Source organism: Sapajus apella, unplaced genomic scaffold (genome assembly GCF_009761245.1).
Source record: "Sapajus apella isolate SASKATOON/1434 unplaced genomic scaffold, GSC_monkey_1.0 scaffold72, whole genome shotgun sequence".
In the NCBI taxonomy this organism is placed as follows: Eukaryota; Metazoa; Chordata; class Mammalia; order Primates; family Cebidae; genus Sapajus; species Sapajus apella.
The window spans coordinates 10,343,510-10,360,262 of NW_022437012.1; the positions used below are offsets into that span (position 1 = coordinate 10,343,510).

The following is a 16,753-nucleotide window of genomic DNA, read 5'->3' on the forward strand; positions in this document are numbered from 1 at the left end:
GCCTGGGTAATTTTGTAGAGATGGGGTTTTGACATGTGGTCCAGGTTGGTCTCTGTCTCGAACTCCAGGACTCAAGCGATCCATCCACTTCAGCTTTACAAGTGCTGGGATTACAGGCATGAGCCACTGTACCTGACTGTTATAATATTTTTAAAATGTGTACTTCTAATGTTAATTACTTTGCTGAGCTCCAATTCCATAGCTTCAAATGTCTCCTTACGTGAGAGGTAAAGTTTAGCTACCTCCCCTGTTCTTCTCTCATAACTGTGATTTCTCCCATTATCCAGACTCAAAACCATGAAATCCTATCATCCTGCTCCATTACCAAGTCTTGACTCACCTTTCTCTGAAATTTTCTGGAATCCTTTACAATCTCACTGCTTCTACCACTATCAGCATCCAAGCTCCAGATTTCTGCAGAACTTTCTAGTCTCAAGCAGCATCCATTCCAGGCCCTTCGATACATTGCCATCTGACCTGCCTTCCCAAAGACCCTTTTCTTTATGGCTTTCTCTACCCAAAAATCTTTTGCAGCCCCCTGCTCCGCACTGCCTATTGCAACGAAGCTAAACTCCTTGGCCTGACTTCCCAGAACTTAGCCTGTCCACAGGAGTACCCCCTCCATGCTTATTTGACTCAGCTTCCCCAAGTTCATTCCTGTTTTATTTACACTTTTCCTAGTCTGTGCCTGATTACCTCTATTTCTGAATCTTTAAGAGTGCCTCACCCTTTATTTTCTGGCTATACATATCTCCAAGGAGTATTGATACCAGGTGAGATGTTAGGGTCCTCAGGGCCTTCACCACAGACTTTTAGGAGGTAATTATATAATCATATATGACCCTAATTAGGTAAGGTATGTTAGTATTCTTCCTAATGATTATTAACTGTAAACTCCTAATTTTGTGCCCTACAGTCTACTAAGCAGTTTACTTGCACTGTTTCACTTAACCTTCACGTCAACCCTGTTAATTTATGGTTAGTGATGTGAATTGTATATTGCTTAGTTTATGAAGCAATGGTTCAAAAGGAGAGCCATAAAAGATTCTACCCTTTCTCTTTAATCATGTGGGGTGTGTGTGTATGTGTGTGTGTGTGTGTGTGTTTGTGTGTGTGTGTTTAATCACAACTTGAAAGAAAATCAGAATAACAATTGATTTCTAGCTGTGAGTCAAAAATATAGGTAATCATTAAATTCAGAACAAAGCAACTACAATAGTTTTAGGAGTTAACACCAATCACTAAAAGTAGTACTGATCTATATGATATTCCAACACATTTATGCCCCTTTTGTCAGTTTGTTTTTTTTTGGAGATGATGGGCAGCTCAGTGACTGGGGGGTCTGTCCACAAAATCCACACTGGGAAACCTAAGGTGTCTCTGCATCTAGCAATGCCCAGAACTGCAGCCCTGGACTGGCATTCCTGCCCTGGCCCATGTGATCATCCTGAAATCAGCCAGGACAGGCTGATACACATGTGCTGGGAGAAGGAGACAGGGCCTGAAAGAGGGGCACATTCACTGGCAGAGAGGGTGACCTGCAGATTCTAAGATTCATTCAGAAAGGCAAAACAAACCCCTGGGAGTTGGGGGTTGCCATATGTGCTTGCCGAAAGATGGGACGCTGGAGCTTTTCATCTAGGGATAAGAAGGCACACTTCCTTGAAAGACAGGAAATTGACTTTGAGTCTCAGGCCTTTCTTGTCCTCCAACTAAATGTGGAACCTCACCAGGTAGGTAGGTTTGGGGCTGCTGGTGTGGTAGTCTAGAGTGGGCTCCAGCACCCGCAGCCCTACTCCTTAACTCTTCCCCACCCCATGGGTACACACTTTAACTACAGCCATCTCTCTGCTTTTATTTTATTCTTTGATTTAAGATTTCATATGAGCAGACAGTAACCTGGCTAAAAATTTGAAAAGCACAGCACTCATCTCCATTACATTACATTACAGTTACAGTTCTAACATTTTGCCCAGAATTTAATTTTATAGATATGAGAGAAGATAAGGAAGGGGAATATAGGCAATTTTCTAAGGCTCTTCTGATTCACCAAACACTCCTCCACTTGATGCTTGAAATCTCCAATTAGACATTTATTTCATTGGCTCAAAATGTTTCCCCTCACTTTAAATTCAAGGAGTTGTCATTTCACCCTAGCCAGTTCCTAGGAAGATGTCTTATTAGTAAATAAGTACATCTTTAACAAACTTTGCAAACCCATTGCTTTGGGCAAGTATTGATAGAACTTGAGAAGACGTTTAATGGAGGCACTTTCTACTTGAAGCATTGCCTCCTATACCCTGATACAACAATGCACACAATTACCCAATGTGACTAATTATGATGACTTTCAGCACAAAATCACTCTCTACTTGATTTCATCCCCAAAACAGAGCTTTTAATGGGCCATAACTTTCAGGTGAAATGTCAGCCACTTGGAATCTCTGGGAATTTATCCTCCTCCTCTTGTTTTTAGTTTCTTACCTGGTCAGACACATGCGCACAAAGTCTGCTGCGTTTTCTGAGAAGTGGTCTGGTAAAGAAGGCATCAACCCTCGGTGCGCTCCGATGTAAAACATGGCGGCCATCCTGTCCATGGAAGCCAGTGGAGGCTTCCCTGTAGCCATCTCAAACACAGTACAACCAATGCTCCAGATATCTGATTTCCTTCCATAGCCAGACTCATTGATGACTTCTGGGGCCATCCAATATGGAGTCCCATGCATGGACTTCAGCATGTCACTGTGGGTGCCATTTAAACCTGCCCAGGCCAAACGCTTGGCGCAGCCAAAGTCAATCAGCTTTATTATTCCAGTTGGCATGAGCATAACATTATTTCCTTTGATATCACGATGTACCACACAGTTCTCATGGAGATAAGCAACACCTTGCAGAATTTGTTTTGTATATTTACAGAACACCATTTCAGGCAATGGCCCAAAACGGTTTATAATGCTAGAGATTGAGCCGCCAGGAACAAACTCCATGAAAATGCTCACAGTATTCTCTTGCAAGCATGTCCCCAAATAGGCCACAATGTTGACATGTTTCAGTGCTTTGAGCAAATCTAGTTCTTCCTGTAGTTTCTGGTATTCCTTTTCAGTAGCTAATTTATCAGAGGTATCCAAAGCCACCTGTTTTACAGCTATTAGCTGTCCTTGGCTAGTGAGACCACAGTATACCTAAAAGCAAACCAATATCTTGTTATTAAATTAATGACATAACTTTTTCACAAAATGTCTCAGGTGACACTTGACTTTCCCTTCTCCTCCTAAACCCTTGTCTTTCTCTAAGTTGTTACCTCCCTTCCTAAATGCAAAGTATTTAAGCAAATTCAGTGTTTCAGTGGAGCCAAGATGGGTATGAGAAACATGGTAAATGGATGTCATATTGACTTAAAGTCAAGTGGCTTGGATTGGCTAGAATCCTGGCTTCATCTTTCCCCAGCTGCATAACTTGGGATAAATGTGTAATCTTTTGACCAGTTTTTCTCATCTGTAAAGCTGAGGTAAGCATACTTGACTCACAGATTTCTTTTTTTTTTTCTTTTTAAACAGGGTCTTACTCTGTTGCCAGGCTGGCGTGCACTGGCATAATCACAGCTCACTGCAGCTTCAATCTCCTGGCTCAAGCAATCCTCCTGCCTCAGCCTCCTGAATAGCTAGGATCATAGGTGTGTGCTACCACACTTGGCTAATTTTGTATGTGTGTGTATACTTTTTGTAGTGCCGCCGTGTCTGGCCTTTTTTCTTTGTCTTTTACTTTTTTTTGGAGACAAGGTCTCTGTCACCCAAGCTGGAGTGTAGTGGCCCCAATCATATATCACTGCAGCCTCAAACTCCCAGGATCAGCTACTTCTCCTGCCTCAGCGTCCCGAGTAGCTGGGACTACAGGCATGTGCCACCACACTAGGCTAATTTAAAAAATTTTAGTAAGGTCTTGCTATGTTGCCCAGGCTGCCTCATAGATTTTTTTTTTTTTTTTTTGAGACAGGCTGGAGTGCAGTGGTATGATCTGGGCTGACTGCAACTTCTGCCTCCCAAGTTCAAGCAATTCTCGTGCCTCAGACTCTTGAGTAGCTGGGATTACAGGCGTGTGCCACCACACCTGGCTAATTTTTGTATTTTTAGTAGAGACGAGGTTTCACCATGTGGCTAGGCTGGTCTTGAACTCCTGACCTCAAGTGATCCAGGTACCCTGGCCTCCCAAAGTGCTGGGATTACAGGTGTGAGCCACTGTGCCCAGCCTGCCTCACAGATTTCTATGATGACCACATGAGATGGTGGTTTGGAAAGGCCCCTCACAAAATATGTAAAATAGAGGTAGTTTAGCTCCCAAGGTCTCTGGAGCAAGAAGGAGACAGGCCCTGGAAATCACCCTTATGATGTAATCTCAGTGGTTTTTTGTCTTCCCATCTTCTCATTGATTCCTGAAATGTCCCCAGCTGGAGACAGCACAAGTCTTATTTGGGAACCAGCCTTTTCTTTACTCATCTATGTAAATATCTCAAGTGCTAGGACTTAGATATATAATGTTTGTACATATTTATGAGGTACATATGATATATTAATACATGCATAGACTGTGTAATGATCAAGAATGTGTTCAGGACATCCATCACCTCAGACATTTGTCATTTTCTTTGTGTTGGGGGCATTTCAAATCTTCTAGCTAATTGGAAATTCACAACATATTGTTAACGATAGTCACCCTACTGTGTTATCAAACACTAGAACTTATTTCTTCTATCTGACTGTATGTTTGTACCCACCTCTCTTCATCCCCCACCCGCAAGATATCTTATGCAATTCACAAAATGTAAGGGACATCTTTTGTTTTTGCCATCCAGCAATGATTCTCCCAACTTCCAGTAACATATTGAACTGTCGAAGGAAGATATTTCTTTTTTTTTTTCCATTTATTTATTTTATTGCATTTTAGGTTTTGGGGTACATGTGAAGAACATGCAAAATTGTTGCATAGGTACACACATGGCAGTGTGATTTGCTGCCTTCCTCCCCATCACCTACATCTGGCATTTCTCCCCTTGCTATCTCTCCCCAGCTCCCCACCCCCCACCGTCCCTCCCCTATTTCCCCCCAACTGACCGAAGGAAGATATTTCTTTCCCATTGGACTTGAACCTGGGAGAAGGAGAGGCTAGAAATGCAATGGTCACTGTATCACTATATGGTGCCTGAGAAACAGCCACACACAGGGAGAGAGGCCAGATCCTGATGACATTATCTGGCTCCTGAAGCCACACGGGCCCAGAGCCAGACCTATTCCAGACCTTTCAGTCACATAAAGCAATAACTGTCTTTTCTGTCAATGGCTGGATTTTCTGTTACTTCCAACAAGTTCTAAGTAAAAGAGTCCTTGCCAGAGGAAGCAGGGAGGATGACTAGGGGAGCGGGAGGGGCAGAGGTAGGGACTGTGGAGGGGTGGGGAATGTTGGTTTCAAGTTTCCAGTTTAACTTACTGTGCCGTAGGCTCCCTTTCCAAGAATCTCACCCTTGGTCCATAGGATAGGTTCTTCAGACTTGAAACTGTTTTCAGAAAATGTCTTCTTTTCATTTGAGTTGAGACATTTCTCCTCCGTGTCATGTATCCTTAACCCATTACTATGCCTCTGGAATAATAAGACAGAAGGAAGAGTGACCATTAAACCAAGTCATTGGGATGGAGAGAAAGGGGTGAGAGTAGAGTCTTCTCAAATGTTCCTGGCTGTGGCCACTCTAATAGGTAACTTCTAGAGACACACGGCTCCCCCAAATGGCCACATAATGTATTTTAGCTGTGTACTTCAGCCCTGTTAATTATACACATTTTAATATCACATCTTGCTCTGCGTATTTTATAGGAAGAGGTCTTAGGCCTGTTCATCTCTAGGCCCACATGGGCCTGCAGCTACTGACCACTGTCTTTTGAGAATGACCTTTCACAAGCTCCCTATCATGATGGAATGTGTTAGTGTATGTCATCTCCTCAGCCTGCTAACCTCAACTCTCTCCTTAAAATTCCCATTAAAGTAGTGAACAATCTGAAAGCAAATGCTCAGGTGTAGGGACTCTGAGAAATGCACATTTCATGTCTTCATATGAACAAAATGGTGAGCTACTTTGGGAGCCATGTTCATTTCTTTCTATTTCACATACCTAGAGCAATGTCTTGCCTATAATTATCTTTCTGCTGATACTTGGAAATGAAATGCTGTTGATTGAAAATGTCATCATTGAATAAAATACTGACTTATTTGAATAGTTTCGCTACGTTGATTTAACCAAAGTGATTTCATTACAACACCAAGCTAGCTAAATTCCAAAAGTGGGTCAGCATAATGAAAACATCTTAGCCTGAAAGTCAGAGGACCTGAATTCCAACCTTGTGATTAAACAATAAGACCTTGAAGAAACTATTTAATTGTTTGGGTTTATAATTCCTCATTTAAAAATAAGGGGTTTGGGTCAGGCGCGGTGGCTTATGCCTGTAATCCCAGCACTTTGGGAGGCCAAGGTGGGTAGATCACAAGGTCAGGAGTTCAAGACCAGACTGGCCAACATAATTAAACCCTGTCTGTACTGAAAAATACAAAAATTAGCTGGACATAGCGGCTCATGCCTGTAATTCCAACTACTTGGGAAGCTGAGGTAGAATTGTTTGAACTGGGACCTGCGAGGTGGAAGTTGCAGTGAGCCGAGATCGTGCCACTGCACTCCAGCATGGGCTACAGAGCGAGACTCCATCTCAAAAAAAAATAAATAAATAAATAAATAATTTAAAAAAATGAAAAAAGAAAAGAATGGTTTTGAACCAGATTGTCTCTGAGGTCCTTCCCACCCCACTGAATCTCGGATTCTAATTATACCAACCTGTATTTTGACATTTGTTGTCTCTCTGCCCAATTCTTTTGGGGTACTTCCTCTCCTACTGAGGACAAGATTTAGGTTTTCAGGATCTGTTTCATTTGCCATTTTTTGGCAAGAGTTATTATCTTTCTCATCAAGAGCTAATAATTCTGCAGCTAGACAACCTAATAGTTCATCTGTTAATTCTTCATTATTTACAGAGTCCAGAATTTCTTGGGAAATTGAATTTGTGCCATTTAAAGTTTTTCCAAACATTTGATATGTGATTGGCTTATTTTCTAAACTAACATGATCCAAATAATGTCCCAAATATTGATATGTTTGGGAAGATGCACTTTCTTGTTTTTCTTGAAAAGAGAAATTCGTAAGTGTTTTACATTGATCTGAAACGCTGTCAAACTCTAGATCATTAGTTAACATGCGGCTGGCATTTATTTTACTAACAGATGCTGTATTCTGCTTTTCTTGCTGTACATACTTGTTAGATCTCTTCTCACTGGGCACTGCCCAGCTGTTTTCCGAAGGGATAAATGGGATCTGGTAATGCAGCTCTTCAAGTTCTCGCAGATCTCTGAGGCCTGTAGCGAGTATTTGATTGTCAGAAATGTCTCTATTATTAGTAGATTCTTCTGTAGAAACTTCTTCAACAATGAATAAATCTGAGACAGGAGGGAATTCATTCTGTTTCATGAACTGCTCAGGTGTCTGAGCCAAGTTCATGGGATGAATATCATCTCTGGAAGATAGAAACTCATTTCCTGAAGATTTTATCTGCCAGAATGGTTCTGAAATACCATCACCATTTTCAACATCATGTAGGTTGCTACATATAGCTTTGCAACTCTTTTCTTTAGAAATTAAGACTTTGTGCTCTTGTTTAATGCCAAATAAAGTCTTCTGCGTTTTCATATGCAGTTTTTTCTGAGAAAGTCTTGTTCTGATATTGCTGCTCCTCTCACTGTGTGAAGATCGACATTTATTGGTGATACATCTGGCTGATGGAGCTGAACATATTTCACGGTAATACTTGTTTTCATGCCTTTCAGCCTCTCGCACATGACAATAAATAGGGGTCCCAAACATTTCATAGATTCCAGGTCCATTAGCAGTTGAATTGATCTCTTTGAACATATCACTATATTTAAGATCTAGGTAATTTAGTCTTGGCTCTGTCGGTTGAACACATGACTTTTGGATTCCTGGATTTTTACAGATACAAGGAAATGATTGCTTTTTAGGTTTCTGAGTCCGGTGAGTTGATTGCTTCTTTGCTACCTGTGGTGTTCTCTTTTGAAACCTGGGCAGTTGCCAAGGCCTGTGGTCAACAAATCCCAAAGCAGGGGAAATTTGTGTTTTTATGCTTGTTTTATGCATGGTAGGCTTAGTGGTACTTTCAGTAGAAATCATGAAATTCTGAGATGTCTTCTTACTTTTCTTGGGCTTTGAATCTAACTTACTCCTATGGGAATTCATCTTACACTTGTCATTTTCTTGGTGTGCAAGTATGTTGACACTATGGTTGTTATGAATGGTTCCCTTTCTCTTTTGGAGGCTTGGTTTGGCTATAGCTGATTCCTCGGAGCTTCCATCCACAGGGAAGGTGATGTGGATAAGAGGCACCATCCCATTCATTTCTGGTTTGGCTCCTTCTGCTGTTGATATTCTTATGTTTGTCTCCATGCTGCTATGACCTTCTGGGAGTTTATCAATGGGGTCATCAAACACTTCATTGGACAAGCTTTTAAGTACAGTAAACTCTTCTAAAATATTGTTTGGTTCAATTGCTTCCTCTTTATGTAATGAAGTTCTTTGTGAAGCAGCTTTATTATTTCTCATCGCTTCATCCTGGCTTGGAGCTATTTCTGAATTCTGGGCTTCTTGGAACTTGCTTGGAATGGTACATACTATTTCTGGATCTTGTTCATAGTTTTTGGCTACTGAACTCTCATTCTTTCTTGATGAAAGATATTGAGAGTCGTATTCTTCAGCTTTTCTCATTTTACGACCATGGAAGTTGATATCCTCTTCCCTATCTTCAGGAATGTTGCCTTCCTTCAAATTCTCAAAAGACACCAAAGACTGCCCTTTTTCAAAGTGGGTGACTTCGATTTTATTACATTCTCCTATTTCCTTGGATTTCCGGTTCTCCTCCATCTCCAGGCATTGTCTGTGATGGTTAGCCTTCGGAAAAGGGCACATATTTCTTGACCAAATGAAACCACCTGAAGACCTGAGAGTCGGATCCATTAACAGCTTAACTAGGGCTCCTGGAGGCTTGTTTGATGGGCTAAGGTCATCAGATTGACAAACAGACTCTGAGAGTTTAGGCACAAAAGATGTGAGGCTTGGAATGTTTCTTTCTTTCTCTTTTGGAAACTTGTGGTTTTGGGGGATAGTAAGGACACCAGATCGCGAAGGCAAGAGTGACAGTGGTGGCAGAGGGAGCTAAAAGGAAAGAGAGAAAAAGCTATGAATGCAGAAACAGATATAAATATCATGTTAACTGGTTTAAAGTAGTCTAGAGAGATTATAATATCCTCTTAAGGAAGGCTTTTAACGTACAAAGCTATCCTGGGGATCACAATTCTTTTTTTTTTTTCCTTTTTGAGACAAGGTCTTGCTCTGTCTTCCAGGCTGGAGTGCATTGGTGTAATCACAGCTCACTGCAGCCTTGACCTCCTGGGCTCAAGCGATCCTCCCACCTCAGCTTCCCGAGTAGCTGGAACTACAGGTGTGTGCCACTATACCTGACTAATTTTTTAATTTTAATAGAGATGAGATCTCTCTATGTTGCCCAGGCTGGTCTCAAACTCCTGGCCTCAAGCAGTCCTCCCACTCTGCCTCCCAAAATGCTGGAATTACAGGCATGAGCCACTATGACTGGACAGATCACAATTTTTGAAACTAAAACCTCATTCCCAATATTTTTTTAGAAACAGTTTAAAACAACACGTTTTAAAACCAGGATTATTATAGATGTAAAGATTCATGATTATATATGTATACATACATATATATATATATATATTTTTTTTTTTTTGCAGGATCCATGGTTATATATTTTTAAATGAAGGCCCTATAATGTCAATGTTAAAAATTTAAGATAAGAAACATTTTATTTCTCTTCTTTTTACTTTTCTTTTTTTTTTTTTTTTTTTTTTTGAGACGGAGTTTCGCTCTTGTTACCCAGGCTGGAGTGCAATGGCACGATCTCGGCTCACCGCAACCTCCACCTCCTGGGTTCAGGCAATTCTCCTGCCTCAGCCTCCTGAGTAGCTGGGATTACAGGCACGCACCACCATGCCCAGCTAATTCTTTGTATTTTTGGTAGAGACGGGGTTTCACCATGTTGACCAGGATGGTCTCGATCTCTTGACCTCATGATCCACCCGCCTCGGCCTCCCACAGTGCTGGGATTACCGGCTTGAGCCACCGCGCCCGGCCTTTACTTTTCATAGAATTGATTTAAAATCTTTGAAATCCCACTGAGAACAGTTTAAAATTGCTGTTAAAATACCTCAACAATGGTCAGTTATTGACTAACTCAGAATTAGTATCTGAAACACAACTATTCACCATTGTTTTGCTAAATTATTTTTGAATGAAATTCACAAAATTTCATTTTTGTGGAAGAAAGGAAAATGGATACCTTTCCTTTTTTTCTCCTTTGCCCTTTATTTTCAAACTATGCTAGTTTTTATTATCATCCTCTAGAGGTCAGCGTAACCCAATGTATAATATTAAGCTTTGTGGGCAATAAGCTACAAACTCCTTAACGCTATGCCTCTTTTCACTGTGGTCTTTTCCTGTGTATACAGATTCAATACCTCTTTATATAACAATATTTACAAGCATGGGTCATGGGTAGTAATTGAGAAATATGTGTTTAATTTTCATTCTATTGCCACCTATGTGTAAGAAGGAAGAAAATGGAACCTGACTCTAGAAACTTAGGCATTAAAAGTAGATGAGATGCAGTGTAGGCCCCAATTATACTGTCTAGATGATTTTTCTCATTTATCGAAAATGACTTAGGAAATAAAGGCACATTCGCCCAGAGCTTAACCATCTGCCTAGTAATGGGCATTACATTTTTTTATGTCAATAAACTCCTTTTTACAATGCTAAGCACTATGTATGCGTAAGTATCTCTCAAAGGCTTATAGGGTAAAGAAAGTTCAGATAGTTGAGAAACTAAGAATTGCAAGTATCTTTCCAAAAACTGATAAATTAGACAACTAGGAAAATCTTTCCACCACTGGGGAAAAAAAGAATTGCCTAATTTCTAGACAGGTTAAAAGAAGATAAATTAAAATATGTCTGGCCAGGCGTGGTGGCTCATGCCTGTAATCCCAGCACTTTGGGAGGCCAAGGCAGGCAGATCACTTCAGGTCAGGAGATCGAGACCAGCCTGACCAACATGGTGAAAAAACCCCATCTCTACTAAAATTACAAAAATTAGCTGGGTGTGGTGACAGACGCCTGTAATCCCAGCTACTCAGGAGGCTAAGGCAGAAGAAATATTTGAACCCAGGAGGTAGAGGTTGCACTGGGCCGAGATTGCACCAGCCTGGGGGAGAGAGCGAGACTCATCTCAAGAAAACAGAATGTCAAAGGGAGCTACTCAGCTCATTACACAGAGAAAGGAAACGCTCCACAAAAAGACTGCACATAGCAAGGTATAATTTTCCCAGGAATGGTCTGCTACTGTAGGAACTATATGTGAGTCGTTGTTTTTCCAGGAAATACAGTTGACCCTTGAACAACACAGGTTTGAACTGTGCAGGTCTACTTATAGTGGATTTTCTTCCTTCTCTGCTACCTCTGTGACAGCAAGACCAAGCCCTCCTCTTCCGCCTCCTCCTTAGCCTATTCAACAGGAAGACAATGAGGATGAAGACCTTTATGGTGATCTACTTTCCTAATGAAGAGTAAACATATTTTCTCTTCCTTATGATTTTCTTAGTAACATTTTCTTTAGCTTTATTGTAAGAATACAGCGTAGAATACATGTAACACACAAAATGTGTGTTAATCAACTGTTTATCGGTAAGGCTCTAGTCAACAGTAGGCTATTACAGCCAGGTGCAGTGGCTCACACCTGTGTAACCCTAGCACTACGGGAGGCTGCAGGGGAGGGTATTGCTTGAGGCCAGGAGTTCAAGACCAACGTGGCCAACACAGTGAGACCCTGTCTCTAAAAAAACAAAACCAAACAAAAAAAAAAAAACCAGTAGGCTATCAGTAGTTAAGGTCTGGGGGAATCAAAGAATATACATGGATTTTTTACTGTGTTGGGGAAATCAGTGACCCTACCCTCTACATTGTTGAAGGGTCAACTGTCATTGCTGAGGATTTGGTTCTTAATTAGTTAAAAGAGTTTTTTGGTTTTAGTTCTCAAGTCAAAAATGTTAGCACTAATCTTACCTCAATGCTTCGGCCACTGTACTTCATATCAGAGGTCGAAAACTCTACAACAAGAAAAAAAAAAAAAAAACCTAGATAATCTTAGCAGTAAAGAAAAAACAGTCTCAAGCCAGAGTCTGGGGAATGGAGTAATACCGATGCTAAGGGGTCTGAGGAAAAGTTGTAGAAATTAGAGGTTTCCCCTGTGGAATTCACACAGAGGTGAGATGACGACACAAAATGTCAGGCTACTGCTACTCACAGGGCTGTGCTTTTACATTTATGTCGCTATTCTGACAGAACACCTGAGATCTCTGGACCAGAGAGCAGATTATTTATCGCTCGCGGAGCATTGTAACGCCAGTTCCCCACATCCGGGTTCCTCACAGGGCAGCGTGATGAGAGCCGGGTGTTTGCCTGCACAGGTGGGCGGAGCCGGGTGTTTGCCTGCACGGGTGGGCGGAGCCGGGTGTTTGCCTGCACGGGTGGGCGGAGCCGGGTGTTTGCCTGCACAGGTGGTTGAGCTGCGTCCCAGGAGGGAGCCCCGGGCTGGTGAGGCTCAGGGCGTGTATTGGGTAAGTGGCACTTTAGCCCGTCTTTCCCTCCAGAGAAAGAGACAACTTTACCATGAATTGTAAGCAAGTGCTTCCAGGAGAAAGGTGCCTTTATGTTTTATTACCCTGGAATGTAAGCAAACAGCTTTTGGGGAAATCAGGCTCTAAATCTCTCTGGAGCAATACACTAACTTCTGAGGCGTTTTTGCCGTTCAAGCATCTTTTAACCTAGTTTCCTAGTGTTTTTTCCTTAGAAAGCGTGGACTGTGCAGAAATGTGAAAATATTCTTCTGTAAGTGTCTCCCGACAGTTGTTTAAACTAGATCCACCATAAACTCTGAAAGGGAGTGTGGGGACGTCTCACCGAGGTAATGAGCTGGGACTTACTAAGTAGTGTAAAACCCAGAATTTGTTTTCTTCTTACCAAAAAGTCAGAATGGTCCCCAAAACCCCACGCACCACCACTTCTGCATAGTTTGGACTTTCTAAAGCTGAAGCCAAAAGCTCCAGTGTCTCCAGGGTCAAAACAGGTCAGAGAACTAAATGAAGTGGGATAGCAACGCACAGCCGTAAATTGAGATCACATGCCCCAACTAAAGGGGCATTACTACCCAGCTCTCGGTGCTGTTACCCAATCTAGATGGATAATCCAGCACTGCTAGATCCTCCAAGAGAAGCCAGAGAGCTGTAGATTTTATGTGAAATCTCCTTCCCCCACCCTTGCTTATTTATTTATTTAAAATTTTTATGTTTCTCATCTTCCATATAGACAGGGTCTTACTATATTGCCTAGGCTGGTCTCAAGCTCCTTGGCACAAACAATTCTCTTGCTTTGGCTTCCCAAAGTGCCGGGATTCCAGGTGTGAGCCACTAGGCCTGGCCTCCCCTCCCTTGTTTTTCAGTGTTGTGGGGGTCAAACAAATGTCTGTAGGTCCGTTTCACCCATAGGCTCATTCTGAAGTTTCACACACAGAGAACAAGACTTCTCTAAGATTTAACACAGTAGAAAAGCCGATCCCAGGTGAAAAACAAGTCACCTAAGAGGAGGACCTCAACAGGAGTGGTCACAGGCATTCCCCTTGACTACAGCTGGCAGTGACATGCCCCCCTTCATTCCCAATGCATTTACTCAATAATTATTTACTGAGTGCCTACTGAGTGGCCGATACTGTCCCAGAAGACGGCAATTTATAGTTGTGAGTGGCAAAGAGAAATCTTTGCTCTTTGCTCCCAGAGGTTGCATTCTAGAGGTTGAGGTTTTCTGTTGAAAAGATGATAGAAGTTAATCCAGAAATACAGTTGAATATAATTTATAGTTGGGTACATATGGATAACATCCTGAATTTTTAAAAAAATCCCTTTCAAATATTCTTGTAAAGATTTTGTTAGATATTATCCAGTACTGGTCAGGAATCATGTGGGGTAAAGACTTCTGGTGGGAATGTAGAGGCAAGATATTTCTGGTAGGTAATTTGATAACATGTGTCAAAGCCTTTTTAAAATGTGTTGAGACCACATAGCGAGACCCCCATCTCTATAAAAAATGTTAAAATTAGCCAGGTATGGTGGCACACACCTGTACTCTCAAGCTACTTAGGAGGCTGTGGTGGGAGGATCACGTGAGCCTGGGATATTGAGGCTGCAGTGAGCCATGTTTGCACCTCAGTGCATGGGAAATAGAGCGAGACCCTATCTCCAAAAAAGTAAATAAAATAAAATGAAATATGTACAGAGTTCCAATTTAAAATGTCAGATTGAATGTACAAGCTTGTCTCCAAAATGACCGTAGAGGAATTTTAAAACATGTAAATAAGGACAAAAAATAAAAACACCCAGATGATAAAACAGCAGATGAGCAATATCAGCAACATTTTGGACAGAGAAAACTATATGGACAAATAATAACTGATTGAGTTGTCAACTTTCTGTGTTCTGCTCAATGCTTGCAAGGGGAGAGCCCAACCAGAAATAAGAATCTCGGAAAGGAACGTGGCCTGAAGATACCTCTGAAGATAGGGATGCAGGCAAACCTGAAATGAGAGGATGCTCAGTAGCCTGTGCTGAATTAAGTGCCAGATTCCCTGCCCTGTCCACTAGGAGGAGTTACTCTTCTTTCCTGGCAGATGGCTGGAAGTTTACTCCCTGGAGGGCTTGAAACAAAGATACTAAGGAGCTGGGTACGGCTGAGAGCAGAAATGGGGTGCTGGAGTGAAAACATGAGGATTAAGGAAAAGTCTACACACTGAAATATGAACCCCATTCAGTGCCAAGAACGTTGCCTCTAGTCTCATAACCTGCAGACAGACGCTTGAATTATCTCTCTGGAGAAAACTAGCAGAGAGAAAAGATCCATTGATCTACACAAGCTGACACTTGGGAATCCTTCTACCAATCGTCCAGGTCTCCACCTATTCAACTCCTTTGAGGCCCATTCATTCAACAAGCTCACTGAAACATACAGCACTTTTTAGTGACACCCTTGTAGATACAAATAGACAAGATTCAACTGATATGCGAGGAAATGCTCCAATATGAAAATAAAGAGAACAGATCAAACTGAAAGAAAGAAAAAAGCTCAGAAGAATTAGAGACAAAAACAAAACAAACAAAACAAAAAAACCCATCTCTATCATTCATATTCTCCACGTACCCTTTCTCAAGAAGCTGCTGGGAAATGTGCATTAGCAAATAAGGATTAAGTAAAGCAAGGATGGCAAGCAAGGTGCTTAAAGCCTGTAATCCCAACACTTTGGGAGGCCATGGTGGGTGGGTCACTTGAGCCCAGGAGTTCAAGACCAGCCTGAGCAATATAGTAAGACCCCATTGCTACAAAAAAAAAATTATTTTAAGTAGCTGGGCCTGGTGGCGCATGCCTGTAGTCCCAGCTACTCAGGAGGCTGAAGAAGAATGGCTTCAGTCCAGAAGATGGAGGTTGCAGTGAGCTGAGATCGTGCTGCTGCACTCCAGCCTGGGTGACAGAGTCAGACTCTGTCTCAAAAAAAAAAAAAAAAAATGGTAAGGCAAGGAAGATTAAGAAGCCACATATCTAGTACACAGGGATTCAACACAGCAAGGAAGCAAGGGAATTCCCAGGAGGACATGAAGGGAATCTCAGATGGGCGGCTGGGCAGTAGATCCAGAGAGCAGGTGGCGTGGAGTAAAACTGGAGGGCAGGAGGGTCCAGGAGCAATGTCTCCAAAACAAACAGAACCAGCAGATTGCCTGAGACCTAATCACCTATATTGAGATTTGTTTTACAGGCGCAATACACAGGATGGAATGAATTAGTGACAGCTATACAAAAAGTAAGCAAATGAAGAAATGAAGTGGTTATAACTAACGCTGAGATAAATACAATGTCTAAAAGGAAGGGAAATGTAATCAACACACTAAGGAGCTCAGCTGCAAATATTTTACCTAGTCATAATAATGGAGATGTTGGATATTGATTTGAAAAAATAGACACAAAGATTGGGAAAATTGGCCATTGCATGTATGTAAGACAAGTAAAAGCATTAAATCTTGATAGATAAAGCCCAAGCTGAACAATCAGTAAATATCACTCTAAACATGATATTTAGCAATATGCAAGTTCACACTAGAAGAAACAGTCACATTATTTGTACTTTTTTTTTTTTTTAGAGATGAGGTTCACTCTGTCACCCAGGCTGGAATGCAGTAACCTAGTCATCATCCAGTGCAGCCTCGGCCTCCTGGGATTAAGCAATCCTCCCACCTCAGACTCCTGAGTAGCTCAGCCTATAGGTGAGCACCACCACAGCCACCTAATTTTTAAAATTTGTTTTTGGCCAGGCACAGTGGCTTATGCCTGTAATCCCAGCATTTGGGAGGCCAAGGTGGGTGGATCACCTGAGGTCAGGAGTTCGAGACCAGCCTGGCCAACATGGAGAAACCCCATCTCAAA

The 16,753-nt window shown here is 41.7% G+C and overlaps 1 protein-coding gene across 5 annotated transcripts in view; it reads right to left on the bottom strand.

Annotated features, from left to right (window-relative positions):
• The window catches only part of MAP3K19 (mitogen-activated protein kinase kinase kinase 19), an 80,851-nt gene that overhangs the window by 11,879 nt on the left and 52,219 nt on the right, over positions 1-16,753 (bottom strand). For 2 of the 5 annotated variants that reach the window (XM_032250676.1, XM_032250678.1), the window contains 4 exons: positions 12,296-12,339; positions 6,872-9,313; positions 5,482-5,631; positions 2,485-3,182 (listed from right to left, as the gene is read on the bottom strand). In XM_032250676.1, the coding sequence (XP_032106567.1) occupies positions 2,485-3,182; positions 5,482-5,631; positions 6,872-9,313; positions 12,296-12,339 (3,334 nt within the window). Of the gene's footprint in view, positions 1-2,484; positions 3,183-5,481; positions 5,632-6,871; positions 9,314-12,295; positions 12,340-16,753 lie in introns of those variants that run through there. The other 3 variants (XM_032250680.1, XM_032250679.1, XM_032250681.1) reach the window with 3 other exon arrangements.